General features: G+C 42.8%; 1 protein-coding gene across 3 annotated transcripts in view; it reads right to left on the bottom strand.

Moving 5' to 3' along the window:
• Window positions 1–13,938, bottom strand: part of Wdr91 (WD repeat domain 91) — a 29,652-nt gene extending 15,714 nt beyond the window's left edge. For 2 of the 3 annotated variants that reach the window (XM_076833017.2, XM_076833033.2), the window contains exons 1-6: window positions 13,795–13,938; window positions 12,192–12,371; window positions 11,447–11,653; window positions 9,716–9,799; window positions 8,206–8,336; window positions 6,948–7,113 (exon numbers count right to left, since the gene is read on the bottom strand). In XM_076833017.2, the coding sequence (XP_076689132.1) occupies window positions 6,948–7,113; window positions 8,206–8,336; window positions 9,716–9,799; window positions 11,447–11,653; window positions 12,192–12,371; window positions 13,795–13,917 (891 nt within the window). In that variant the 5' untranslated portion in view covers window positions 13,918–13,938. The remainder of the gene's footprint in view (window positions 1–6,947; window positions 7,114–8,205; window positions 8,337–9,715; window positions 9,800–11,446; window positions 11,654–12,191; window positions 12,372–13,794) is intronic. The other variant, XM_076833026.2, reaches the window with a different exon arrangement.
• Between the last annotated feature and the right edge of the window lie 13,957 nt (window positions 13,939–27,895).

The raw sequence follows: 27,895 nt of genomic DNA, 5'->3' as shown, positions 1-27,895 counted from the left end.
TTACTGGAGCAAAGAAAATTTTGAATCAATGGTATTGGAATAATTAGCAAGTCATTTTTTTAAAAAAGGAGAAATTAGACCCATTATTCATATTATACACAAGAATAAACTCCAAACAAATCAGATATATAATTTATAAAAATGCAACAGTACCATTACTAAAGGAAACCATGGGTGTATTCCTCTGGTTATAGGGAAAAGCTAATTATGACTTAAAATCCAAGTGCAGTAAAAATAGGAAACTGATAAATTTCACTGAATTAAAAAAAAATAAACTTTTGGTGTACCAAAAATATCTCAAGCAAAGTCAAAAGATAAAGGACATATTGAGAGATAATATTTGCAATGAAAGTCACAAATAAAAACCTAATATCCTCCTTCACAAATGAAATTTTTCAAACTTGAGGAAAATATCAAGATTTATAGAGAAATGGGAAAAGACATGAATGAAATTTATAAGAAATACACAATGGACTTTAAACATATGAAAAGATGCTCTACTTCACTCAGAAGAGAACTACAAATAAACTACACTGAAATACCATTTCTTACCCATCATATTAGCAAAAGTTCCAGAGCTGCATAAGAGATTCTGTTGGAGAGGCTGTGTGTGGGGAACCAGGAATTCTCATACACTCCTGATGGAAATGTAAAATGGTAAAATAGATGGCTGGGTGGTGGTGGGGGTTGAGAGTGTCTTTATTCTTGCAACTGTCCTGTTACCTTGAAAGTATATAATAATAAAAAGCTTCAAAAGTAAGAAAGAAGAAAGAAAAGGTAAAGTAACATGCAATGCAATTACCTTTAAACAAATCCATAATACTTAACTGAGAACTTCTGCATGGATAAAGAGCTGGAGAGAGGAAAAGATGTTGGTAGAGCTATGTACTCACTAGATGATACCAGCACACCAAGAGGCTCAGCCCTATTGTGAGGCTGCACTAGCACTACTGTGAGCTACTCCCAGTGACCTTGCCTTACACGTTTGTAGCCATAGCACCCAGTACCCTGCCTGGCGGACTGGGCCCTTATTACTGTCTGACTACACATGAGTAGAGACAGTGATGGACAAGTACAGCTATAGTAGCAATATGTACTACATTGACGATCCTGGCATCTCCCACACTTATTCTATTACAGGCTGAGTATCCCTGATTCAAAATGCTTGGGACCAGCAATGTTTCAGATTTTGGAATATTTGCACATACACAGCAAGATATCATGGGGATAGGACCTAAGTCTAAACATGAAATTTGTTTATACTTCATATATACCTTATACACATAGGCTGAAGATAATTTTGTATATTTTTAATAATTTTGCACATGAAACAAAAGTTTCACAGTGTAGAATTTGCCACTTGGAATCCTGTAGGTGCTCAAAAAGTTTCAGACTTTGGAGCATTTTAGATTTTTGGATTAGAGATGCTCAACTTATATAAGTACAATATCTGGGGAATTATTTTATCAACAATTTCATCCAATAGAAAGTAAAGGAAGAGATACAGAGATCTACCACACTGGCTTTGTTTTTATTTACATGAAAAGCTGGATGGCTACGCTCATATGACAAAAAAAATCTTAAGAAAAAGTACCCTATTAGGATGTATAAAGAAAAGGGAACTGTGGTACAAACACATTCTTCAACTTTTAAGAACTTAGAACATCCAGAAAAAGGAAGAAATTTTAAAGGGAATTAGTGCATGAGTGAGGATGACAGATTCTGAAGTATAAAATTTTATGCCATATTATACCCCAAGAATAAATAAAGGAAATATTTAAAGGAATGTGTGGCAAGTTCAAACCATAAAGAGTAATGCTAACCTACCAGAAAGTTCTAGAAAAACTAAAGCATAAACTGAGCAGAAGCCCTGACACTGACAAACTAATCAGTGATAAGGACTCTGATGTCAAAAGAACAAGGAAAGAAGTGGTCCACTATCTAAGAAAATAGCACAGTGCTATCAGATCACCCAAAGAATGCAGAAACACTTCTGTGGCTTCTTCCTCCTGTCTTCTCCCATGGTGAACTTTCTATTAAATATTTTCATGATAGTTCCTACTGAGATAAAAAGAAAAGACATGTATTGGCCTGTTTTTAAACTTTACATCCTTCATGAAGAGAGCAAAAATTGTAAACCCGTGCTGATCAAACACAGCACATTTCCATTCCAAATGTTAGAACTGTGTCAATAACAACTGTATTTGGGTTCCAGGAGGACAGGGGCCAATGCAAGGTTAAGTGTCTGGTCCTAAGGAGACGGAATGAGCAGGGGGCCTGCTCAATCTGGGAGCACTTCCAAGGCCACGGTCTGGAGGCAGCAGGCAGGCTGCTGAAACCCTCATAAAAATAGTCACTGAAAATGCAGACACCAAGCAAACATATTATGGTCCAGGAGATGCTATGTTTACCACATTCACTGCCTGGTACATGATTTCCAGGCAGTAGAACACTGTGGACTACATGGGTATCCTGCCTTGGACCAAAAGTAGAAAATGCTACGGAGGGAAACAAGCACCTTGGCACCCCTTATACCTAAGAAATAGAACCCTTTCCTTTTTCAATGCTTGATGTTGAGTGCTCAATTAAGCTAATCCATATTGATGGTACAGAGAGCCTTCAAATTCTCTAGCATAATTAAATGTACACCTGACATGAAAAAATTCAAAGGTAATGTTCCCCTGAAAGTTAAGATGACAAAGAAGTTGCCCAGTGCTGTCAAGCTGGGGTTGGACAGCTTATATTTTATAAAACAAAAATACAAACAGGTATTAACAAAATGATTTGCATTCAAGAAGAAACAAAAGAACCATGGGCCCAAGAACATGACCTCTCAGAACCTGCTTAAAGAGAGGGGAGCTTCTCCTTAAACTGTACCTAAGTCACCAAAGAAGGGTGAGCAACAAGGAAAGATAATAATATATTAAAAGCTGATAAAGGGCTGGGGGTATGGCTCAGTGGTAAAGCCCTTGCCTTGCATGCTTGGGGCACTGGGTTTGATCCTCAGCACCACATAAATAAATAAAATAAAGGCATTGTGTCCATCTACAACTAAAAATTTAAAAAAGAAAAAAGAAAAAGCTGTTGAAGTCAGGTGTGGTGACACACATCTATAATCCCAGCAGCTCAGGAATCTGAGACAGGAGGATTATGAATTCAAAGCCAGTCTCAGCAACTTAGAGAGGCACTAAGCAACTCAGAGAGAAAGGGTAGGGATGTGGTTCAGTGGTTATGCACCCCAGGTTCAATTCCCAATACCAGAAAAAAAAAAAAAAAAAAAAAAGCTGATGAATGCAGCTGTCCACAAAACACTTTAATAAGTAGGTTAAGATAAATTTGTATCTAGATACAAATATGCACAACTTAAACAAATGTTTACTGTGACATAACCAGTAATTGGAGGTTTTATTTTCTTTTAAAGGCAAACCTCATAAAAATTTTAACTACCGTATTCATATAACTTAATGCCCCCAAGGTTTAGACTGTACCCATCATAAATCTACCTGACTCCTTCAGTTTAGGAAAGGTACTGTAACCTGCTTTATCATTTGACTTTCTCCCTCGGGAGATGGCATAGGTTGATACCTGTTCATTTTCAGTGACCTGAATAAATCAAGAGAGAATCAAAAGCCTCACAGATCTTGCCAGGCAGCTATCCAAACAAGGCAGGGAGCAAGTTCCAGAAATTTGGTCTCACCTGAAGTAAAACAAAGCTACCCAAAAGTCAGGACTGAAGGACTGGGAAGAGTGTGCCCTTTTCCCCATCCTGCCAAGCTCCATGGGAACAGGCCCCACTGCAGCTGTTGTTACCACTGATGTCTCAACAGATAGGAGGTAATTTGATACTAATAAGAATTAGAAGTATATAAGTTTGTGGATGCTTTGCTTTGTTTACATTATAGCCAATTAAAGGTTATCTCTATAATAAGGCAATTCCCATTTGTTGTCCCATAGCTCACTAAGTGGGTGTGAAAGACCCAGAATTACCGCTGCGGGGGAAGGATGTGGGCAGCACAGCAGTCCAGGCCTGCCTGCTAATGATGCTCCCTCCCCTGGCTACCATTCTGAGATCCCAAAAGAGTTTGGGAACCTCGGTTTTGCAGTTAGTCCTCTCTTCCTTTTTTTTCTGCTGAAAGTCCAGAGAATGTATGTTGCCATCTATTTTGCAAGAATCATGCTATGGCCATCTCAGTAATAGTGACAAGAGTTTTAGTGACCCATCACAAGCAGGAAAAATACTGAAGTAAGTAAAATTTACAATGCTCTGCATATATGATTTGGAAAATAGAAAAAGTTTAGTCATTTTATGTATTGCTAATTTAACAATAAAATTCAGGGAGGTTTTTTTTTTTTTTGGTCTCTGTGTGTGTGCTTATTCTTTAATAGTAAGAAACCAAAGAAGGGGTGGCAGTGGTGAGAAAAAAGGACTGCATGCCTGATTTGCACTGACAAAGCAATATAGCTTATTTAGAAATCGTTTCCATTTCACATTGAGTTCAAAGGAGTTTTATCAAAATCACAGGAAGTGATACTACCACATACTGTATTTGGCATTGGTGAGAAAACATCTAAAATGGACACTTGAATTTGGGCATCAACTTAATAAAGGAATTTATACATTAGAATGGCCCCTCTAAGAGGAAGTGGCAGAATGGTGAGAAATCTAGAAATTATGCCATGGGAGAAAACAGTTGGGGAAAGGGAGGCATAGACAGTGCTTAACATGGAAAAGATAGAAAGGGTTGTCCTATGCAAGCAGCTTATTTAACATAGCTCCAGAGAGCTAAGATTGGTGAGTAAAAGTTATAAAGGGGTTTCTACTAGTAGCTTTCTAATAAGTACACATTCCCACTTTACAAGCATTAGCTCCACATCATAAGAAGGCAATCAATCCCACAGAATGCGTTCCTATGCTCAGCAGAAAAACGGGCCAGATGACCTTTAGGCCTCCTTCCAACTCTAAAATTCTGTCATTTTTTAAACCTCAAATCTGCTAGTTATTTTTAAGAGTTAAAATGTCCATGCTGGGTCTAAATAGTCTGCCATCAAATTTTTAAAAAAGTGACTTGGCCAGTGGGTTTTTAGAATGTAGCTGAGGTCTCCATTCAAGATCTAGGGACTGCTCTGTTAAGACACTTCACTATTTCTCAACCTTTTCCCAATTATATTTGAGATACATGTGAATTTACCTTCATTTCTTGGCAGTAAACCTCATAAAGATTTCCCATGCCATTTCAACCTCATAACGTGACACACAGTTCCTAAACACATAAGAGCACAGCCCACAGGCTTACTTCCGAAGAAACTCTCTGATTTCATTTTGAGTTAGAAAAATTGAATTCCACAATGGCAAGCCCAAGACTCCTTATACCATCTACCAAACTTATAAAATGTTGCTCAATAAGAGATCTGGAAAGTAAACAGTAAAACTTACTTGTCTACATTCTAAGAAACTGAAATTTTACTTTCAAAGTTTGAATTTTCAGAAAAAAGAGTTGTAGAAATAATTGTAATTGATTTTTAACTGCTTCTACTTTTTTGGATGCTGAGATTACAGTCAATCTCATTCTGCACTAACTAGTAAAAATACATTTAAAAGAGAGTGTCCCTACCAAGGCAAGGTGGCACCTGAGATTTCAGCCTTGACTTGGGAACCCAACTAGGCCAGAATCTTCAAGAATAAAACTTCTACTAAAACTTAACTGCATGCTTATCATATGCCAGCCACTGCAAATACCAAGAGCTCTTCTAGCCACTCAATTATTCCTTCCCTAGGGTGTCAATACTATTATTATCCCTCAAAAATTGGGGTGAGTTTAAGCAATTTGAGCTTCTATGCTAAACAAGGAGCCCAAGCTAAAAGTAAAGCTGCATCAGCTTTATGACTGAGTCCACATTGTCTTATCCAACACCCTACTTGGTGTCTGCAGCTCAACAATACTGAACCCCATATTCCAAAGGCAGCCTAGGGCAGACCGCTGCCTCCCTGGGTACAGAGAGCCACCCCAATCTGTCACATCACTTGCAACTCCAGTCCTGGGTACTAGAAGAGGAAGGCACAGACTATGACAACTTACTTTATTGGTAACTAGTAAAAATACATTCAAATAGAGTGCCCCTACCAAAGCAAGTCTAAGTTGGAGTCTGTGAGACTTTCACTCTGGCAGGCATTTCTGAAAGCAATTATTCTGACAAGCTAAGTTAAAAAAACAATTCAGTGGGACTTTTGGTTGTTTTGGACATCAGCTGGCATGGAAAAAAAATCTCTTGCAATATAATATTAAAGTAAAAAACAATGAAAATCCTTTGTAGATTCATCAAAGATAAACTTGTAGATGTTTATCTACAAATACATAGATTCAGACAATAATTTATATCACCAAAAACTCAAATTGAACTCACACTTGAACCATTCAAACAGTCATAAGTCCTTGTGGGTTCCCAGGAAGATTAGGAAGAAAGGGGAGAGACCCTGCAAAGCCCACTTCCTGTCATTGACTATCCACCACTTTGCCTGTGGAGTGTGGCAGACTTCTGAGTTGAGACAGGAGTGCAGGGGTGGTCAGAAGCCCTGGGCCTGAAGTCCAGCACAGCACTTCATCAGCACAGGCACATCTGCCACTGTCTCAGTGCCACACCCTGCAGTGCCAGCCAGAGGCAAAAATGCAGCATGCATTTGGGGGATTTTCCTCCTTGTTCTCCCAATTCCCTCACTGGTCTTATCTCTATGCTTATCCTGCAGAACTATCACTGATCTGTGACAACAAAGATAGGAAAAGAAATAGAAAGGAATTAGAAGTGAATTTAGGATTTCACAGCTCATCTAAGAACTTGGTCCTAAATGGAGGGCACACAAGTCTACACTTGATAAGAAAACCTAGACGCAGACCTGATAGTCAGATGTCAGAGGCTTCTTGGCAAGTTAGAAAGGCAAGACCAGCACTTACCTGACTGCTGAAGGACTCTTTCTTGACTGAGCTCTGAGTCTGCAGAGGTCCCTGGGCAGGCGACAACCTTGAGGGGCTCTTCTTACTCTGAGGCAGCAACGAGGACAGGAATCCTACTCGAGGCGACTGGGAGAGGGAGGTGGTCCTCTGACTGCATACCATGGCTCTGGTCAAAGACACACCACAGGGTCAAAGGGCTGGAGGGGGATGAGGGAGATCCAAGAACTCAAAGAGCTTCTGGGGCTTGACAGTGGCATTATCCAAGGTACCATTTCCTCTACAGAGGGAGCCAGCAGCTTAGTTAAGACTATGGCTCTTCTTTGAGAGCCCCAGTAAAACTCAGAGCTGCCTTGTCCAACAGCCACTGTCTGTCCACACATGCCTCTTAGCATCTGAACTGTGGTTAGTCCAAATTGAGATGTACTGGAGTGTAAGACATGCTGGAATTCAAAGACTCAGCAAGAAAAAAAGTGTAAAGTACCTCATTAACATTCTGCTTACATTCATTTCACGTTGAAATAATTTGGATATATTTGGCTAAATAAAATATATCACTAAAATTAACTTTGCTTGTTTCATTTTATTTTTTAAACATAGCTACTAAAACCTTTAAATTACATCTTTGGCTGGCATTTTATTCTCCTCAGCAATGTTGACTGGAAAGCTAGAGTAGTTTATTTGGTGCAGCACTTGGCTACCACCTGGGTTTGCACCCTGATGCACTGTGTCATCTGTCGGTGTCTCTGTGTTTTCAATTATCATCTGAGGCTTCTGCTATAAATGGCTATTTCTTAAGGTCACCCAAATACCTCTGTCCCAATCTGCCCACCTTTCTAAACCCCAGTAGCATGCTTCCCCTAAGAAATGTGTCCCTCCCGTGGGAGGCCAGTCCTCCTCACTCCTTCCAATGCACAAAAACTTCCTGAGACTTTACCACAGTGGCTGTTGTACTGATCCAGGCTATACACATCTGGATGTGTGTGTCCCTGGCAGAGCTGTGCCCCCTCTCTCCACGCAGAGCCAGAGGCTTGGAGGTTCAGAACAACTTCCAAAGGACCTTAGAGGCCATGAGAACCTTATTTATCAATTCTGAAGCAAAGGCAGATGTGCCAAGGAGCTCTTTGGCAATTTTCCCTCAATGGGCACAGGGGACCAAGGGCAAGGCAGGATCAGATTGAAGCTCAGGACAGAGAGAGCATAGAGTACAGAGGATAGGAAGAAGCAGCCACCTTCCCCATGATCCCTGGTGTACACTTACAGCTCTGAGTCCCCTAGGCGGTCCATATTGGAGACATAAGGAGGCAATTTGTGTTGGACCAAGGCCGCCTCCTCTTCGGGTTGCTGCTCCTCCTTCTTTAGTCGGTGGATTTCAGCTTGCAAGGCAAAAAGCTATGTAGGGGTAGAGCTGAGTTAGCCAATGACCTCACCTGACTTTCCCTCTTCTGAGGGAGATTTTTAGGCATCTCAAATCCAACCTCACTGGCTCAAAATGCCACTTGACCTCAGCCTCAGGGTGCCCGTCACATTTCTGTTCATTGAGCACTGGAAAACTGAAAGAATAACTTGCTGCTACTAGCCTAGACCAGTGAGGTAAGAAAATCAAAACCGGTTAAACATCCAAAACCACTTCTTTTTTCATTTATCATTTGACTTGCTTCCTTTTTACCACTTGACTTGCTTCTTCCTGAATTTACTATGAAAAATAACTCCACCTGATCCTGCTTTGTTCTTTGATATCTACAAAATCAAGCTTTGGAACTCACATGGAAAAAAGTTCTTAATGAATTATATCATGCTTAACCTCTCACCTGAGCCGGACATGGTGGCATGTGCCTATAATCCTATCAATTTGGGAGGCTGAGGTAGGAGGGCCACAAGTTCAAGGCCCTGAGCAACTTAGCAAGACCCTGTCTCAAATATAAAAAATTAAAAGGGCAGGGATGTGGCTCAGTGGTTAAACACCCCCAAATTCAATCCCCAGTACCAAAATAAAAGGTCTTTCACCTGAAGCAAACTGTATACACACATAAAACACAATAAACTCTGAAATCTTTGTATGTGTGCATGTGGGGGAGTATAAGTGGGGGTTTAACTCAGAGGTATTGATCACAGAACTATTACCCCACCTCAACCCTATTTTGAAACAGGATCTTGCTAAATTACTGAGACTGCCCTCCAACAAGTAATCCTCCTGCCTCAGCCTCCCAAATTGCTAGGATTACAGACATTAAAACCCTGAACCTAACAGTTTTTAAGCTTCCTTTTCCTTCCTTTTCACTGACAGAGCTCTTCATTTCAGGACAAAGAAATGCCTCCAGCAAAATGTAAAGGCAAATGTGGGTTCCCCAAATTTGTTATTTTAATCGAACAAGAGAAACATGTATTTGAGTGGGAAGAATTAAATTAAATCTGGATTTGAAACAATGTATACATGGCTACATGTGGAAAAAGACAGGAAAAATAAAATAGACATAAGAAATCAGGTGAGGTGCAAGGTGTGGTATGAAGGCACACAGTGTTTTTCTTCTTGAAAGTCCATTCCTGTTATACATTACTTTTGCTGCACACATAATTTGAAACATGAATTTCACCTCTGGTTACCAGAGGCTGGTATAGCCCCAAAGCCCCAACATTGACTGATAGTGACTCTCTTTCATCTGAGAATAATTCTGCTTTTCTATATTTAATCAACCTTCCATTGCCACTACCCAATTTTGCACTCAAAAAGCAGAAGTCCTTCCCAAAGAGTCAGCCTGTTTAAAACAAACCTTCTGACGCAGAACTTCATTTTCTTCTTGAACCTGGTTCGTCCTCTGGCACTCTGCATCAAAGTTCAGGATCACTGGAACTGGTGCCCAAAGTTAAAGAATAAGCCTGCCTGAGAACATTTAAAAGTTCTTCCTGGCCAAGCATGGTGGCACATGCCTATAATCCCAGTGATTTAGAAGGCTAAAATAGGAGGGTCACAAGTTAGAAGCTAACCTTAGCAACTTAGTGAAACCCTACCTCAAAATTAAAAAAAAAAAAATTTTTTTTTAAATTAAAGTTCTTCCCAACTGACGTAGTAGCCAAACACTTGAACACAAGACAGAGGAACATAGGTGCAATGAGCTCATCCCAGCTTTATGAAATAAAAAGCTGCATTTATGAATATTCTCTACCTATTCTCTGGGCCTGTTACTCCAGGTCAGCCTGACTTTCTTTAGGCCCACAGACACATGACAATCTGCTAGCCAATCTCGAAGAGGACATTCAAACTTTGGCATTTCCCCTCAAACAATGGCAGTAAAGAGTTGGCATTTGTCAGGCTTCACCATCTAAGCTTTAGCAAAAGATGAATGCAGAAGAAGGTAACCTTAGAAGTAGGATCAGCCACTAGGTTTTCCCTCCCCAGATTAAACCTCTCCCTGGCAAAGTTTAGACTGAGAAGAGAAAGCTTCCTGCAGACTGCATGGCCACACATCACCCCACAAACACCCTGCTCTAGCTGTGGTACTGGTCTTTCCCAACTGCTCACACAGCTTCAGTCAGGAGACACAGAGCAGACCAGGCCTCAGTCCTGGCGAAGCAAACTGTAGCTCAGATGTGTGTGACCTAGTTTGCAGAGTTCTGCTTGAAAAGATCTTGAGTGACCATTTCAGTTGCCCTGAAGGGCCCACACAGTCATATGGCAACCACCTTGTGATTTTCTTTGGAAAGCCCTCAGGATGAAAAGGCAGCAGGAGAGTCAGATCTGTGAGGATAGAAATCATGCTAATTCACATGAGGAAAGGAAACAGCAAAGGCAGGAACCTCCACCAGAAAATGTTCTTCCCAGAGGCCAGAATGGCGACCAGTGGGTGGGCCTCTATAACACCCAAATTTATCAGGGCCTTACCAGACAGCACTGCTCAAACCACACTCCCTTCCTCCCACCCCCACCCCCACCCCACCCCCACCCCCCATTTCCAGCCTGGAGGACTTGAACAATGACACATTCCTGGGTCTCAGGATCTCTGGCTTTCCATAATAAATGGTATATTTGACAGGCTGTTTTACATGTATCATCATTCTCTCTCTCAAATACTCACATATATTGACTTAAAATACCCTGTTTTCTGGCAAATAGAGCAACACTGAGACCACTGTCAGAAATAACCCAAACACTAACTCAGGAAGGAAACCCCAACCCAAGTGTTCTCGTCTGTTACAGAATCCCCACAGAGGCAATCCCCAGGGACACATCATGCACAGAGAGGGTGCTTCAAATCTGACTGGTTTCACCAAGAAATAGCTGTCTTCCAACCCTTTTGCCTGCTGCTAACACTATCCCCACGCATGCATGTCAGCTATTTCTTTAGCAGCACAGTGTCAGAACTAAGATTTATGACTCCCTGGCCTCCTGACAAAAATAACCACAATTTGTCCAGCCCCCTCACATGACACATGTCATTGATCCCAGGCACACAGTCTGGATGCCTCAGACTAAGCCCACAGCCCCAGGCAGCAAAAAGGATATGCATGCATTGAAACAGGACACTCAGGAAGTTGTGGAGGGACACAATAAAGGTGTCAGCCCACTGTCGAGAAAAGTAGGTAGCAAAGGTGGGGTTGGTGTCTGGGGATGGCAGGAAAGGCAGGACAAACCAATCCTTCCACTCAGCCTGGTTCTGAAGCTCTGTGGCCTGCTTTGCAAAGAATTCCTGAGCCTTGTCATTTCTGTTTGTCTGCCAAGACACAAAGGAGGTAGCAAGGAAGGGGAAGAGTCACAAGTCCAGAGGTAAGATTCTTCACCACTACACAGCAGACAGCCTTTTGGATATCACCTGCCAAGTGAGTGGCAAGATATTGTGAACACAATCATCACCCTTTTCTCAGGAACCTTATTTCAGAGACAGTTTAAACTGAAGTTCTAACGACAAAAGCCACCCTGAAAACTAATCCCTTGTTGATGTTCAAATAACCTAAGTGACTTATTCTTTCAAATCAGCTGTAGTCTTTATCACTCAAATGTTATATCTTTAAACCACTACCAAGGGTGATGTGCTTAAAACAAGAGGGGAAATAGGAATGCAAATAACAGGTAAGAGGACCTACAGATGATGAGAAGGAAAAAAGAAGTAGGAAAGCAGTCAAGAATAAAATGCACTGCGGCTGTTCCACACTTTCCCATAGTAATAATCGTGTTTCTCCCTCCAGTGAGAAGAAAATCTATTTCTGAATCAAAGAGCTCTCCCACCTCAAAACCCCTGAATCAACAAACACCTGGATTGTGTAGACAAGATAAAAGCGGAAGAGGCTGGTTTTCAGCTTGTTGATGGTTGGTCTATATATATCCTCCAAGCGGCTGAAGAGCCTCCGTTCCAGGTAGCTCCAGTAATCCCGAAGGGCAGCTAAGTCATACACCTGCATTAACTGCTGTAGCTGATCCACAATCTTGTCCACCTAGTAAGAAAAAGCAGTGCTGGAGAAGGCGGGGAAGGACAGAAGGGAATTCACCTTGCATTCCACAGAATAGTTTTTCCTCTCACTGACTTCTGGGTGTACAAATAAGTTTAAGTTGGCAATTTATAACAAAACATACTAATGTAGTAGCTTTTAAATTACTTTCTGATGCTAGATATATATATCTTGTCTCTCCCGTAAGCATGGAAACTTCAAGTATAAAAAGGCTGTGGCCCAGGAACTGGAGCTATAGCTCAGTAGCCTCGTGCTTGCCTAGCATGGGTGAGGCACTGGGTTTGATGCCTAGCACCGCATACAAATAAATAAGATAAAGGCCTACTGCACATCTACAATTACAAAAAATAGTGGGGGGGGCCCTCTGACCCTAACTTAGGGAGTGAGAGATCTGGTTCCAGGTTTTGGATCTACTGAACCAAGTTGGCAATGTCACTTTAACTGCAGTCTCAGTTCCTCATATTTAAAAGGCAAAGAGGTAAGAAAGTATGAGACAATGTCTATGGCCTCCTCCCAGTGCACAATTCCAGAATTCTAAGGATCAAGCTGTGCACTGACTTACTCCTGCAAGTCAAAAAACTACCACAACCCTGGTAGCTGCTCAGAGTGTCAGTCAAAGAAAGAATTCAACTCCTTGTAAAGAACAATTACACCAGAATATACAATCTAGAAAAATTTTGTATATCCATATCAAAAATAGATCAGGGCACTGAAATCTGAAGAGGTAAAATTATTTGCTTTTGCCACTAAGTAACTACTAACTTTGGCAAGGCAAAAAATCAAGTATTCTAATTCCCCTCCAACGCTCTCGGTGCTAGCTCACTGTCTCTCAATTCATCCGCCAACACCAGAAAAACTGATTCAGCACATACAAATCGCACACAAATTCCAAGAACCTCCAAAGGAAAAATCATATCATAGTAGGAAGTCTTTGTATTTTAAAATGTGCAATGAGTTCTCCCTCAACTACTCAAGCAAAATTGCCAATGAGTGCCTGAAAAGGCCATTTTAAACGAACACCTCAGACGCCTGAACTCAGTTGGCGTTTGGGGCTGCAGACGCTTTTGCTCCCATTGCCATCAGAAGCCAAAACCTTGCGTCTTTCTCTTGCCAGAACTCAACCATCTACCCAGTCCTGGGATGGAGAACAGAGCCCTGGACCAGGAATCTGGGCACCTGGGCCCCGATGCAGATGCTCCTGACTCACTGAGCAACTTCAGGAAAGTCACGTCCGTCTCAAGGCCTGTTCCTCAACTGCCCAGCTAGGGCCAGACGCATAATGTCTACGGCCCCCCAAGCGCGGTGACAACGCCGCTACAGCCCGGGAGGGCAGTGCTCGGGGGAAAGGAGCCCTCTCTGGAGATCCCTCGGGCCGCCTCCGCCCGCGCGGCGCTCGCCAGCCCCTCACCCGGAACCCCTTCTCCTTGTCCGCCTTGATCTCGGCGTCCAGCTGCCGCAGTGTGTGCGTGAAGCCTCGAAAGAGCAGGTACTCCCGGACCAGCTCGTCAGTGCGCTCCACCGCCTCCGCCATCGCTGCGCCAGCGGCTTGAGGGTCCCCGGCAGCGAAGACGAAGGGGCGGGGCCTGGGAGGGACGGGGAGGAGCCGGGCGCGGGCGTCTAGTACGTCAGGAAGCGGCCGGCCTACCAGCCCGCACGCCCTGCGCGCCAGGCGCCGAGGCCCCGCCCCTCAGCCGTTGCCCCGCCCTTCAGCCTCGCCTCCGGACCCGCCCAGCCGTCCTCTTTACGCTCTTACTCATTGAGGGGTGGCTGCTAGAGGCTCTTGTCTTTTGAGTTTTCTGGCAGCGCCAGCGGAGGCTTTGTCATCTGAGTTACTGCAAGTGGCGTCTCTCGTTCAAATCAAGTAGGACTGGACCTTGTGAACGTCCCAGATAGTCACGAGGCCGCCAGAGGTTGAGATGCCCTGCTTATTGGCATTACATCGCTGAATTTTTTGTCCCCTGCCCTCCTTTCACAAATGGGAGAAAGTGGAGTCCTAAGAGGTAAAGCGACCTGTGTGAAATCACACAACCGGATGTGTCATCAGAGAGCTCCAACTGCCCCCCCAAAACCCTGTTTTCATTAGTTAAAATAGCCAAGATAGCAAGATATTAGCAAGATTCTAGCAAGATAGCCAAGAAGCACCGCTACTAGGAAAAAGACAAGTCTCAGAAGAGTAGTTATACTATGGTCCCAGTTTAAAAACAAGGTGAGGGGGTTGTGTGTGCATGTATTTTTTAAATTCAGGAGGATTATACGCCAGCTTCTTACAGTTGCTTGAGAGGTGAGACTATGAGGGACTTTCAGTTTCTTCTTATTTTTTTTTAACGTCAATGGACTTTTCTTATATTTTATTTATATATGGTGCTGAAAATCGAACCCAGTGCCTCACACATGCTAGGCAAGCGCTTTACCACTGAGCTACAAACCCAGCCCCTCAGTTTCTTTTTTTAACATTTTTAAAATCATTCACAAGGTCTATTTTTATAAGACAGAAAACAGCTATTATCTTAGAAATGACAATAACTCCTACTTTGCAGAGTCATAAAGAAAAATTGATAACACATCAAAACAGTTTAGTGAACAGCCCTTTGGTAAAACAAAATGTTTGTTCCTTTCTCCTTCTCTCTATAGTTTGATCTTTTTGTTTATCAACTCTGAATCATTCCTACCACTCTACTTAAACTCTCTGATCCTATTATACAGAAATTCAGATCCAAAGGGGCCCTAATCTAGAAAAACCGGAAAAGATAACAAAGAGCAAGCCACAGCAATAGAAGGGAGATGCTTATTCTGCCTTTTTGCCTGGTTTCCCAGTCTACACAGTTTAAGTATCTCCCAGGTAACCAAAAGCCAGGAGAATCACCTCTGTGACTACTGGGAGAACCAGACCAAATCCTACTTTGGAATCTGAGATCATCAAAAGTGAACTTAGGAAAGTTGAGCAAGTAGCCACCACCAAAACTCCACCTAGAGGAAAGTCATGAATTTGATTTCCCTAGAGTACCCTAAGTCTGCAGCTACAACTTTCCCTCCCCCACCTCCATCTGCCCTGGCACTTCCCAGACCAGAGCCTGTAAAACCAGCTTAGTTTTCTGATCAAGAAAAAGCAGTCAGTTCCTCAGAGCCCTAGCACAAGTTCTTTGCTCTACCTGGAATGTCTTCTCCTACATACCCAAGTGGATAACTGCCTTTTCTCCTTCACATGTTTGCACAACTATCCTGTCATGTCTTTTGGGGCTGCTATAATAAAATACCACAAATTGGGTGGTTTATAAACAACATAAACTCACTTGTAGTTCCGGAGCCTGGAAAGTCAAAATCAAGGCAATAGCAGAAAAATCAGCACCTGGTCAAGACTTGTTCTCTGGTTCACAGATGGAAACTTCTACTTGTGTTGACACATGGTCCTTGAATGGTGAGGGCCTCTCTGACACCTCTTTTATAAGAATACTAACCCCATTTATTAGGGTTCTGCCTTCATGAGCTAATCATTTCCTAAAGACCCAACCTTCCAACACTATCACATTGGGGATTAAGTTTAAACATGTGAATTTGAGGGGACACAAGCATTTAGACCATAGCAATATCTTCTCAGAGAATTCCCCTCTGACTGTCCTGTACAAAAACCATCCCTAATGTTCTTATTTCCCTTGCCTCCTTCTATCTGCATAGCACTTATGACCATCTGACAAAATAAATATTATATTTATTTAGTATGTTGTCTACCCACCCCCAGTAAAATATAAACTGCATAAAAGCAGAGTATAGTTGTCTGTATGGTTTGCTACTATATCTCCAGAGCACAAAATGGCAATTGGCTCATAATAGATGCTCCATAAATACTCATTAAAAGTGAGGATTTCAGTTAGGGACCAGCCACCTCCAAGCAGGATAGCCTTATTAGAGGGCAAATAAACTCTTGGATCACACCTGTTCACAGGTTCTGTGGACTTGTGAATGGTTCCTTATCAAAGCATTTCTCTTCCCCTTCACACCATTTTACTCAATGTTTAAAGATTTCTGAAGACACTTAACTGGGTTATCTTTGTGTAACCAGAGAAAGTACTAGATTCTCCAGCTCATTTGTTAGCTCTAATTAGTTGATATTATTAATCCATCACAGGTGATGCTCTGGTGCCTGTTATGGAGGTAGAAAATGGCAATGGAGTTCATTTAGGAAGGAGCTATCAGGGACCACAGCAGTTCCCTTATACTCAAAGAATTATGCACAACCCACAAGGCAAACTGTGAACCAATTTTCTGATCTAATAATCTCTCCTTGCCTTTGAACTTTAGAACTAGAGAAAAGGAAGAACAAGGAACATGAGGACAGAAGAAATAAACCTTTATGAGCACCTACTCTGTGCCAGCTACTGTACTTGGTGTCAGTGACATAATAATCAGCAAGATTGGAGTTCCTTCCCTTGGATGAGCTTAGACTGGTTACGGAAGCAAAATGCCTGAAACAATGCAGGGCTCAGGCAGGATTGGACCACAGCAGGGCCAGCTCCAGGGCAGAAGCCAATCCATGTAAGAAACGAGGCTAAACCTGTGGCAGTGGGGATGAAGAACAAGGACTCGAGAAATGTTGAGAAGTCGAATTGATCATATGAGGTGACTGAGCTGATTTGAATGAGGATCAGGATAGTCAATGGAGGCAGGTTTCTGACTGGTCATCTGGCCAGATGGCAATGCCATTCATAGTAGAAAGAACTGAGGAAGCAGAGACTGGGAAACGTCCACACACACTCTTTGAGGTAGAAACTCAGCTAAACAGGGCCAACCAGGCAACACTAGGACCTAGAGTGTGGCTTTCGTACCTCTGCCCCTCTGGAGGCTTCAGCTATTACCTGTACACTGGTGCCACCCAAATCTGACCTCCAAACCAGACCTATCTCTGAGTCCTCATCAAATAGACCAGGGACCTTCTGACTTGGATATCCTATAGGCATCTCACACTAATCTGAACCATTTACTGAGACTATGAATTCAAATGGTGATTGAGGCTTTATTTCTTCTATATTGGACTGTAGAATTCAGCTCCCACTTCTCCTGTCATTACCTGCATCAAAATTACCTCAGGGACTTAGTTAAATACAAAATTTTGGGACCAAACAAGACCATTTGATCAAATCATCTGGGATGGTGGCTGGGAATTTGCATTTAGAGCAAGCTTCAGGTGATTATTAGGAACACTGTTTGATAATCACTTTTTCAATGTAATAGGAGGTAAAAGAGGTTGACAGTTGGTTGACAAGTTTCAAGTATAAGTGATATTTGCAGTTTAATGATAATAACAATTATGTTTTAGTTCCCAAACAGTTTTACCTACTTTATTTCACTTAAGCCAAATGCAGCCCTATAGAATTAATGTTTTCTAGTTCATCTTTAAGATAGAAAAACTGAGGTTCTGGAAGACTCAAAGATTAACTTACTCAAATTCACATTTCTGGCTCCAAGCCCACCAACAGTCTGCCAAGACCTTCCCAGCAGCAGTATTGAATTCATCAACTTGTGAGACAGGCCACTTAGGTGAATGAGGACAATTATCCCTCCTGCTGAAGAGCACTAGAGCTCAGACTAGCCAAGCAGGTCTGTAATAGCCAGAGCATTCAGCCTGGAACAGGGATCAAATCAAGTCTGGATATCCAAAAGTTTACAAGAAAATCTGGAGCCATCCAAGATTATGGGGTCACCTTCAATTTCTCCTACCAATTTACATTTTAGCTGGACTGTTCTATCTTTAATCTTGATACTCTGATTTGCCCTCTGTATACCCTATATATTTTGACACTTCTTTTCACGAAATCCTTTGCTTGGCTCTGCCCATAGTTGTTCCTTGATTTTTCAACCATATTAAATTCAGCCTAATTATTTATGGTCTTTATGTCTCCAGTAATAGTGGGCTCCTCCTCTCTTTTCCTGTAACATAGCACCCTATAACTGCTTATTACATTTCTTTCCACCCCCATGGAGGAGACTATTTAATGGACTCTAGAGACAGTACAAAAGCTCAGAACTCCATTCTTTGGGAAAATATGAAAAACAGGAAATCAGATGTACAAGGGGGTCAGATTTTCAGTTGGTTGGGGGAGGGGAAGGAATGTTCTTCTGGCCTTCTGAGGGGAGAGGAGTCCACAAGTTGGTGTGTGTATCCCAGGATTTGAGGGATGAACCCCAGGAGGCTGAGAGTGAACTCTAGGAGTTGTTGGATGGACCCCAGGAAGATGGGGGTAGACAACTGGTGCCTTCTAACTTATCCCAGGGGCTATGGGTGCACCTCCAAGACTTGGGGGTGAATGCCAGAGTAGGTGAATGTACTCCTGGGGCCAGGGAGGTGAACCTCAGCCATTGGGGGACAGTGGACACTTGTGAACCCCAGGGGCTAGAGAGTAAACATCTGGAGTGGGGGTGTGGACCCCTGGAGCATGGGGTACCCCAGATGTAGGTGGGTGAACCAATGGTGCTGGGAGCAAGGGTGAACCCCAGGAGCTGGAGAGTGAACTTCGGATCTGGGGGTGGACCACTGGTGTTGGGGGAAGAACCCCAAGAGCTGATGGGGCAGCTGGAAAGGCCCAGAGGGTCCCTGACTGTGCAGGCTCAGTAGGTGGCATGCATAAAAAGGGCAGCCCTCCTGGTGGGGGTGGAGGAGGAGGCTATACTCCCCTCCTAGTCTTGCCCTAGGTCTGTGCTGGAAGTCTTTGATGAAGGCCTTGAGGCTATGGGGACAGGGGAGAAACCCAGGCTCTAAGGCCCTTCACCGAAGCCTTCTCCTCCCTGGCCAAGACTTTGCTGTCTGCTTATTACGTTTCTGTCTGTATTTTCTCCTTGATTGTAAACTCCTGACAGCACAGCTTGCTGATCCTGGTATCCCCGGTGCTGTGCACAGTCCCTTGAAAGTAGAAGGTGCCCAATAGCTATTTGTTGAATGAATGAGTAAATAAAATCCGTACCACTGTACTGCCTGGAGCTCCAAGTTATATACCTAATGCAGAGCACCCATCGTCATAGGTTTACACAGATAAATCTGTTCTTACTGTAGTCAGTTCCATAAAACATTATCAGCACCTCTGAGAAATGGAAGCAGTCATCCACTTTCTGGCTTTGTTTTCATACATTTTAATATTTTCAAATTCCCTACTATGAACACATATTCATAAATTCAGTGACAGCATGTTCATTGGTTATAAAAAAACATATGCCATATCAACAATAATTAGTGATGATTCATCACAAGCTCTTATTGACTAGCTCCCCCAAAATTCTAAATATAAATTACTTCTTGGACCAGAAGGACCCTGAGCTCCTTTCAGCTCTTGCAGTCCCCAAGCCTCACAAGGCACCTGCTGGGAGCCTCGGTCTATGGCCTGTTTAATCCTAAAGATGGCACGTGAACCATCTTCTCTCTGGTCTCAGACTGTGCACATATCTGTGCAGTTTAAGTTAGAATGAAACCCTGCTGCTCCCCTACTCCTCCACCTTCTCCAAAAGGCAACAAAGTCCCCATTTGCACAGGCAGTAAGCCACCAATTAAGCTGTTAGACTATCAGTAGTAGGAATTGAGTCTATGAGTCTATAAAATCATTCACTTTCACTGCTGGGACAATTCAAGTCTCATAGGTTAATAAGTAATATGGCATTAGCAAACATCAGCTGGAGGAATTCCATCTCTGTTGAAACCATTCTTAAAAATTGCTTCCTTCGCCTTCTCCAATCCAGCTCCCACTTTCTGCAATACCTGGGGAAGATCCCCCTCTCCCCTCCCTTTCTCCTTGGCTTCTTTGACATGGTCCATGCTGGTTGAATCCTTCCTCTTCCAATACACCACTGTCACCCTCCTCAGGGTTCCTTTTCACACCTTTTCTCACTGTCTGTACAGGGCCATCTAGTGCTTATCTTGCAGAAATGTTCTATGTCTCTTTATATCAACGTCTGGACAAATAACCCCTGTCTAGTGGTTTCCCCTGTCCTGTGCAAATGGCATGCAATTTAGCTGTTTATCCTCTAAATTCCCAATATCACCCCAGATTGTTCTGGGCCTGCATGACACACCTCTCTGCAGTTGTCTTGTTGCCAGCCAAAAAGGACAAAGAAGGACTCACTTTTGAGCATCACCTGTGGGTCCTCCCCTTTGACTAGTTTTCTCTGTTCATTCAAAAGTGCCTCCTTAAGACTGACTCTTCAACAATGAGCTCAAAGTCAAGTTTATCTGCTCTCTGAACTGGCTCATGTACTTGGTTACCAGTTTACAACAAATTCAACTCAGCAGAAGCACTTTAATCACTATTTTACAGAGTAATTTTTCATTTGTTGGATCTTAAAATATTTGGACTTATATTTTGTATATAATTTTATTTTATATTTGGTTAAGCAATTTTTATTTTATAAAATTTTTAATTCATACAGATTAGAAATGAAAATAATTTTATAAAACTGACTCTTCGCTACACTAATTTGGGACTCACTTCTGCCTAGGTTACTTGGATGGAAATGGTCTGCAACATGCACTTTGAGAACATTGCTGTTTGGGTTCATACCATTATACTGAAGCCCTGACTCAAAATTTCATTCAACCTCTGCCATGAAACTCACTATAGACAATGGTGTTCACCCTGGCAGCATATTAGAATCACCAAGGGAGCTTTTAAAATACAAATACAGAAACCATATGCCAAATCCATTATATCAGTCTCTCAAGGTAGGGCCTAAACATCGGCATTTTTTAAAAGCTCCCTGGGTGATTCACATATGCAGCCAGGGTTGACAGCCACTGGCCTGAACCCTCTTATTTCATCAGCTTGGACCACTCCCCTTGGCCTTCTGTGGTTTGGTTGTGAAAGCCTGGCTCAAGAGCTCTGTCCAATAATACTTTAATCCAAAATGAAAGTAACAAATGAGGAAGGGGAAGCACTTCCAGTATACAGTATACTGGAATAATGACCTCCAAAAAGTAAAAGTAAGGAAAACACTGGCAAAAGAGGAGGAGTCTAAAAATTAACCAAAGATTTGCAACATTCTGATAGCTGAATTTGATGAGAACTGCATGCTTTTGTTATTTTAACTGCCTTACTCCATCACATAAGCTCCATAATAGCCTTGAAAACCAAGAACCTTGCAATGATTGCAACCATGAAAACTAGCATCTAAGGAGTCTCTGGAGGGAATAGAATGGGATTGGAATCAGAGCTTCCAAAAGCCCTTCCCCCAGAGAATTATCACTATTTAACCTGTCTAGCAGCTTCATAAAGGGCTCCCGTCTCAGGGCTGTCTTTATTTGACCTGACTCAGAACTTTATCTGTAGGAACGCCTTATCCCGAGAGAAAATTTGTTAAAAACAATCATCAACAATTGTTTAATATCATAGCTGCCTGAGGCAGTGCTACCAGTTGGGGTCTACAAGAAGCTGGTCAAAAAAAACTTAACAGAAAGAACTGTGGAATAAAATTCTGTAAGGGACAATTGCAAAGTTCCAACATGGTCTATGGGATCTACAAGGCCACACAAATATGGTGCTGAATGGGATCTAGGAGGATTGGATGCTCTCACACTAGAGGAGGGAGGAGAGTATTTCAGGGCAGAATCTAATTCTACTGGGGAGGGGAATCGGTATTTCAAGGCAGGACCTATGCTACTGGGGAGGAGTATTTCAGGCCAGGATCTAGTTACTGAGGAAGAGAGAGTATTATGGTGTTGCTGTGTATGTGTGTGTGCATGCGTGTGTGTGTGTGTGTGTGTGTTTTGTGTGTTTCATGGGAGAGGGGGGTTACATTTTAGGGCAGAAGCTATGCTACTGGGAGGAAGAGGTCAGAGTCAGAGGGTGATGGTATGTATGGGAGGATTCTATCTGGGCTACTGGGATAGGTAGTATGGATAGGATGGTGCTAGGGAGAATTCTGATTGTAGCCAGAACTGTAAAAAGCACAGGAAATCCCCAGGGTTCATGAAGGGAATTCTCAGTTATGGAGAGTTGATTAAAGTTAGCCAGATCCTCACTTTCAATAAAGAAAACAAGCTGATCCAGGTAACTAGGCTTCTAAGTAACACCCTACTCCACCCAGTACAGTATTTCTTCTGGGTGCAGATGTCCTCCCCAAAGCAATGCTTTCATGGAGACAAATGCCTGTGTTGGGAAGGGGGAGTGACTAGATGAAAGGCTGGGGCAGGTTGGAGGTCAGTTTCCAAGACTCGGCACCCTCTGCTCCCACCAGGCCCCAGAGGCTGTAGATGTGGCTGGTGATGGAGGTGTGGGTGGATCCAGAAGACAGAACCTGGAGCCAGGCAGGGAGACACTCCTCAGGACCGTTGAAGCTCCTGGGTCAAGGCTGCCTGAGAGCCAGCAGGGACAGGGCCCTGACCTAGTCAGAATTTTAGAGAGAAATGCACATTCTAAATTTACTTTGAAGGGAAAGGAAGCGACTGTTACTGATTTTTTTTTTTTTTTTTTTAATGTGACAGTTTCTTCGTAAAAGGTGTACATTTCACTCAAAACGAGTCTTGGTTCACTAGAATTAAATTTAAGGTACCCCACTGTGTGCTTTAGGTAGGGCAATGTTTACAACAGTCACAATTCCTGTGAGGTAAATCCCAGATTGAAATCCAAATCCCAGCGCTACCAAAGCCTTTGCTGCTTCTGCCAAGCCCTGACCTCTGTGTCACCCCGGCCTCGGGGTGAAGCAGCGCCTCAGTCCGACTGCCGCAAGGGGGCGGAGTTCTCGGCTCTTTCAGGGGCTTATTAGTGAGTGTGCAAGGCCGCCCTGGCACTCTTAGTGGATAACTGATGTAGGGGGTCAGGACCATCACGAAAATTTTCAGGATAGAGGGATACAAGCAAAAAGAGACTCGAAGACAAAAGCAAATCTGTATTTGGGAAGGAAAAATGATTTTTTTTTGCCTGTCTACTTCCTATTATCCCAACGCGTGAACACTTTTTTTCTTTACATTTTAACCTGACCTTTTAAAGGTCTCTTCTCTGCAACCCCTCTCAATCCCCGGCTCCATTTCTTCTTGACCAAGGTAATATCTCATTCCCCCTTTCCCATCATTTCCTGCATGACAACATTTTTTTAAACCTTTCTCTGAGGCAGGGAGCCTGGCTCTAACCCTCACGACTCCTGGGATTTCTCATCCCACTTGAAGGATGAGAAAACTGGGGTTCGTGACCGGGTCAGGTGAATAGGTCGGCCCCGCCCCTCCTGGGTCGCTCCGCACTCACCCTTTGGTGTATCTTTCTGGCAACTTGTTACAGTTTCTCCACTGCCCACGCTCCCATTGGCCCACCACCCCGCTTCCCCATTGGCTAAGAAAGCCGGTGACAGGGCTGTGATTGGTCCCTACCCTGTACCTATGTGCTGGGTCTATCTTCTGCCGGGTGCAGGATCCTCACTCTCCACCCTGATGCGTGGCAAGGGGTGACGGCTGTCAGGGCTTCGGTGGCCTCCCGAGTGTCCTGTGAGTGGGGACATCGTGTACACACGGGTGCCCTCCCCCGTGAGTGTGAGTATCCTCTGAATGCTCATCTCCTGAAGGATGCCCTTGGGTGTGTGAGTCCAGGACACGTTGATTGATTCAATGCAGCGTAGCGGGACAGGTGAACATTTAGGTCCGCGTTCATATGTGTTTGTGTATGTTGTCCTGACTCATACGTATTTAAGAATGATTTGGGATTTTTTTTTTTCAATCTGATATATGCATAAGGAGTCAAAGGAAGGTGCCTGTGGGTTGCAATATGTTGTCCAGTGTCTTGTACGGTTTGCCCGGCGTTTGCTAACGAGAATGGATCACCCTCAAATGTTTTCTGGAATTATATTTTAAAAGAATTGAACGTTTCTCTGAATCTTAGAAAAAGTGAGGCCACTTCTTCTTTAGTCTATGGAGACTAAAATGTCAGCTCTAAGTGGATATTAATTGGTGTTTCAATAGGAAAATACTTCGATATGAAAAGTGTGTTTTGCTTTATAAATGAGAAATAATAAAAATATGTCTTGGGACAGTGGGAAACTTCACAAAAGGCCTTTTGGAAGAAGGGATCAATGGAACTCTCTTTTAACTTTGTTAGATTGAAAGGCTAGGCTTGGCAAGCTGATCCCATGGATAAGTTTTTAAAGAGGAAATATGTTGGAGTTCTCGCCATTCTGAAATGCCTAATATTATTTTTGGCCCCAGTTTCCTACAGAATGAACTCAAGATTTGCACAGAGAAAATACCCAGTAAACATTTTTTTTTTTAGAGAGAGAGAGAGAGAGAGAGAGAGAGAGAGAATTTTTTAATATTTATTTTTTAGTTTTTGATGGACACAACATCTTTATTTTATTTTTATGTGGTGCTGAGGATCGAACACAGTGCCCTGCACCTGCCAGGCGAGCGTGCTACCTCTTGAGCCACATCCCCAGCCCTAGTAAATATTTTTTCATTGAATTGCAGCCCCCAGAATTCCTTAAGATGTGGCTTCTCGTGCTTTTGTATACTTAGAACCCTACTCCAGTTGGATCACCAGTGGCTTGTGCTGCTTCCCCTTGCTCCAGATAGTCACAGGATCATGACCATGATTGTAAAGGGAAAAAAGTGAGTCCATAAAAGTTAAATAATTTTCACTTCCTTTATACAAAAAAAAATTAAATCCTAAAGAATTTCTTGGCTCATCATAAAGATAGGCTCATGATCCTGGTCTTGAGCCAATCCTTAAACCAGTCTGCCTTTCCCTATACTAGTTCATCCTTTGGTCATATAGCAGCTCTACATACATTCCTGCATTGTCCCCCCCACACACACACACACCTCTGATTCTAAAGACTATCTCCCTTCAAACCACCATCTGTGTACTGAGTTTCATTCTTAAGACTATCTCCCTTCAAACCACTTTCTCTGTTCTGAGTTCCCTCTATTCTCATGCATTTCAGATGCCCAAACATTAACACTACCCTCTCCAACCATGCCCACTTTGCTGAGTAAGAATGTGATATCCAGGTTCTTGCCCCTGTATAACCTCTCCACCTTTCTTACAAAGGAATTGGCCAATGCCATCTTGAAAGGAGCTTTTTAAAGCTTTTCAAATGGGTTGCCTCACACTGTGAATCTTGCCAAAAACTGAATTCATGTGACAGTGAACACTTGGGATCCAGAGAGGTCTTCAGAGTTAGGGTGGAACTAAAATGTTACTTCCCCTCTATCAATTTTTTCTCTTAATCTTCATTTCCTTCAGCTTATTCCAACTCAGCATCTCTGCTCCCTCCCATGCCTGGAAGAGTTTGTCCTCATGGGCCAGGCAATAGAACTCTTAGCGGGTTAAGTCTGGGAGAAGCAACCAGGAAAGGGAGTGTGTGATGAACCATTCTGTATCATGGGAAGGACACCATCATCACTTGGTACATGAGTCCTGACCAAGGATTTTACTGACCTGTTGGCAAAACAAGATTAGGTTAGAAACTAGTGTGGCCTGGGGATGAGATGCTTCTTAAAGTTCCAGGAGAACTTTAAAGACACATTAGCTCTAGATAGGAAGAAACTGGGGGTAGAGACAGAGAAGGTGGCACTATAGGTAACAGGAAGAGCAGTGGGAACTGTATGGAGGTTAACAGGCAGAAGACCAAAAGTGTATCCTGTTAAAAAATCAAAGTGAGAGGAAGGGCAACTTGGGAGATTTTGAGTTTTCAAGGATATTAAAATACGGACTCGTAGCCCTGGAAGTGGAGCTGCAGGCAGTACACTCTACACTGCTCTAATTCCTTGCACTGCTGGGAGCCGCTTTCTTAATACACTTTTGTCCACAGAGGGTTTTGATTTTATTTTATTTTTTTTGAGGGTTTTGATTTTTAAAAAAGTTTTTTATTTTAAATAAAAGATCACTTCTTGGGCTGGGGTTGTGGCTCAGTGGAAGAGCACTCGCCTAGCATTTGCACATAATAATAAATAAATAAAACAAAGGTATTAAAATAATAATTTAAAAAAGATCACTTCTTGATCCATTTTACACTACACATGGGCCCTCTTTCACAAGATGTTCCATTCCCTCTTTCTAAGGAAAAGAGCCAACTTTGGCTCTGTGCAGTGGTACATACCTGTAATCCCAGAGACTCAGAAAGCTGAACCAGGAAGATTGTGAGTTTGAGACCAGCCTCAGCAAAATTTTGTGAGACCCTGCTTTAAAATAAAATTTAAAAATAAGGCTAGGAATGTAACTCTCAGAGTGCCTCTGGAATAAATCCCTAGTGCCACAAAAGAAAAAGAATTAAAAACCCTAAATTTATTTAGATTAAGGCAGAGGAGACTCCTGTCTCCCCTCCCCCATTCAAGACAATGACTTCTGTGGCACTTGTCCCAGGCCAGCCAGCCCTTTGCACCAATCTTAGGTGCTAACCGAACATATCTATATGTATAATTGCAACAAAAAGCTTGTTCTGAAAAATGTTAACCAATACCCCTATTGGGGCCACAGAAAACCAAATTCCAAGCCAATAAAGATAACAGGGAAAGAATGCCTTTTGGAATCATAGCAACATCACTGCGTGGTGAGCAGGAGGAGCAGCATTTATGGGAAGGATATTGAAAATTACACACATTCCACTTAAGTTTAATATCTGTTGGGCTTCACTCTCCCCTTCAAGCAGAGGGGAGGTTCTGTTCCTAGCTTTCCTAAAGTGTCACGGCTCCCCAACCCAAAGGGAAAATTTTCCCAGGCTCCTGACTAGGTGGAGGGAGGTGACTGCCTCAGCTCCAGGCAGGTGGCCAAGATGTGCTGGCACTGTTCCCACCCCTTGAGGTGGGCATTGAAGGTCCCCAGAAGCAAGCCCCCTCTTGCAGGGGGCTGGAGGCAGAAGACTGTACCCATATCCAGTGACTGTACCCATAGCCATCTAGATATCAGAGTGTGTTTTAGCAGAAGTCTTAAAGGAAACTCACATCATTGGCATTGGCATTGACATGGAGAGAGCTCCAGATTCCCCATATCCCAGAGGGCTTTGATATTAATATTTGATGACTGTTAGAGAATTTGAGGTCCCAGGAGGACTCTGTTAATTTTATACTTTCATTTACCTAGAGTAGGGGTTCCCACAGGCTTCCCCTTTTGTGTGTTTTCTTAGTCCATGTTCTGTTGCTGTAACAAAACACCAGAGTGGGTGAATTACCAACAATAGAAGTTTATTCTCAGGGTTCTGGAGGCTGGGAAATTTAAAATCAGGAAGACATATGTAGTAAAGGACTTCTTCCTGAAGCATGACATGGCAAAATGTGTCTTATGGCAAAAGATTGTCTTGTGGTGAGGAAGCACGAGAGAACAGGAGCATGAAAGTGAGGAAGAGAGGATAGTAGGGGACAGAACTCATCTTTTCATCAGGAGCCCATTCCTATGATAACCCACTCCAGAGCTAAAATTAATCCATTCATGAAGGGAGATCCCTCATGGCCCACTCACTTCTAAAAGGTCCCACCTCTTAATACTGTCATCATGACAAACTTCAACCTGAGTCTTAGGACATTCAAATCACAGCATTCTTACATTTTCAACAGTCTT

Source organism: Callospermophilus lateralis, chromosome 1 (genome assembly GCF_048772815.1).
Source record: "Callospermophilus lateralis isolate mCalLat2 chromosome 1, mCalLat2.hap1, whole genome shotgun sequence".
In the NCBI taxonomy this organism is placed as follows: domain Eukaryota; kingdom Metazoa; phylum Chordata; class Mammalia; order Rodentia; family Sciuridae; genus Callospermophilus; species Callospermophilus lateralis.
The sequence above is the reverse complement of the archived record's forward strand: the minus strand, read 5'-3'. Positions and strand labels throughout refer to the sequence as shown.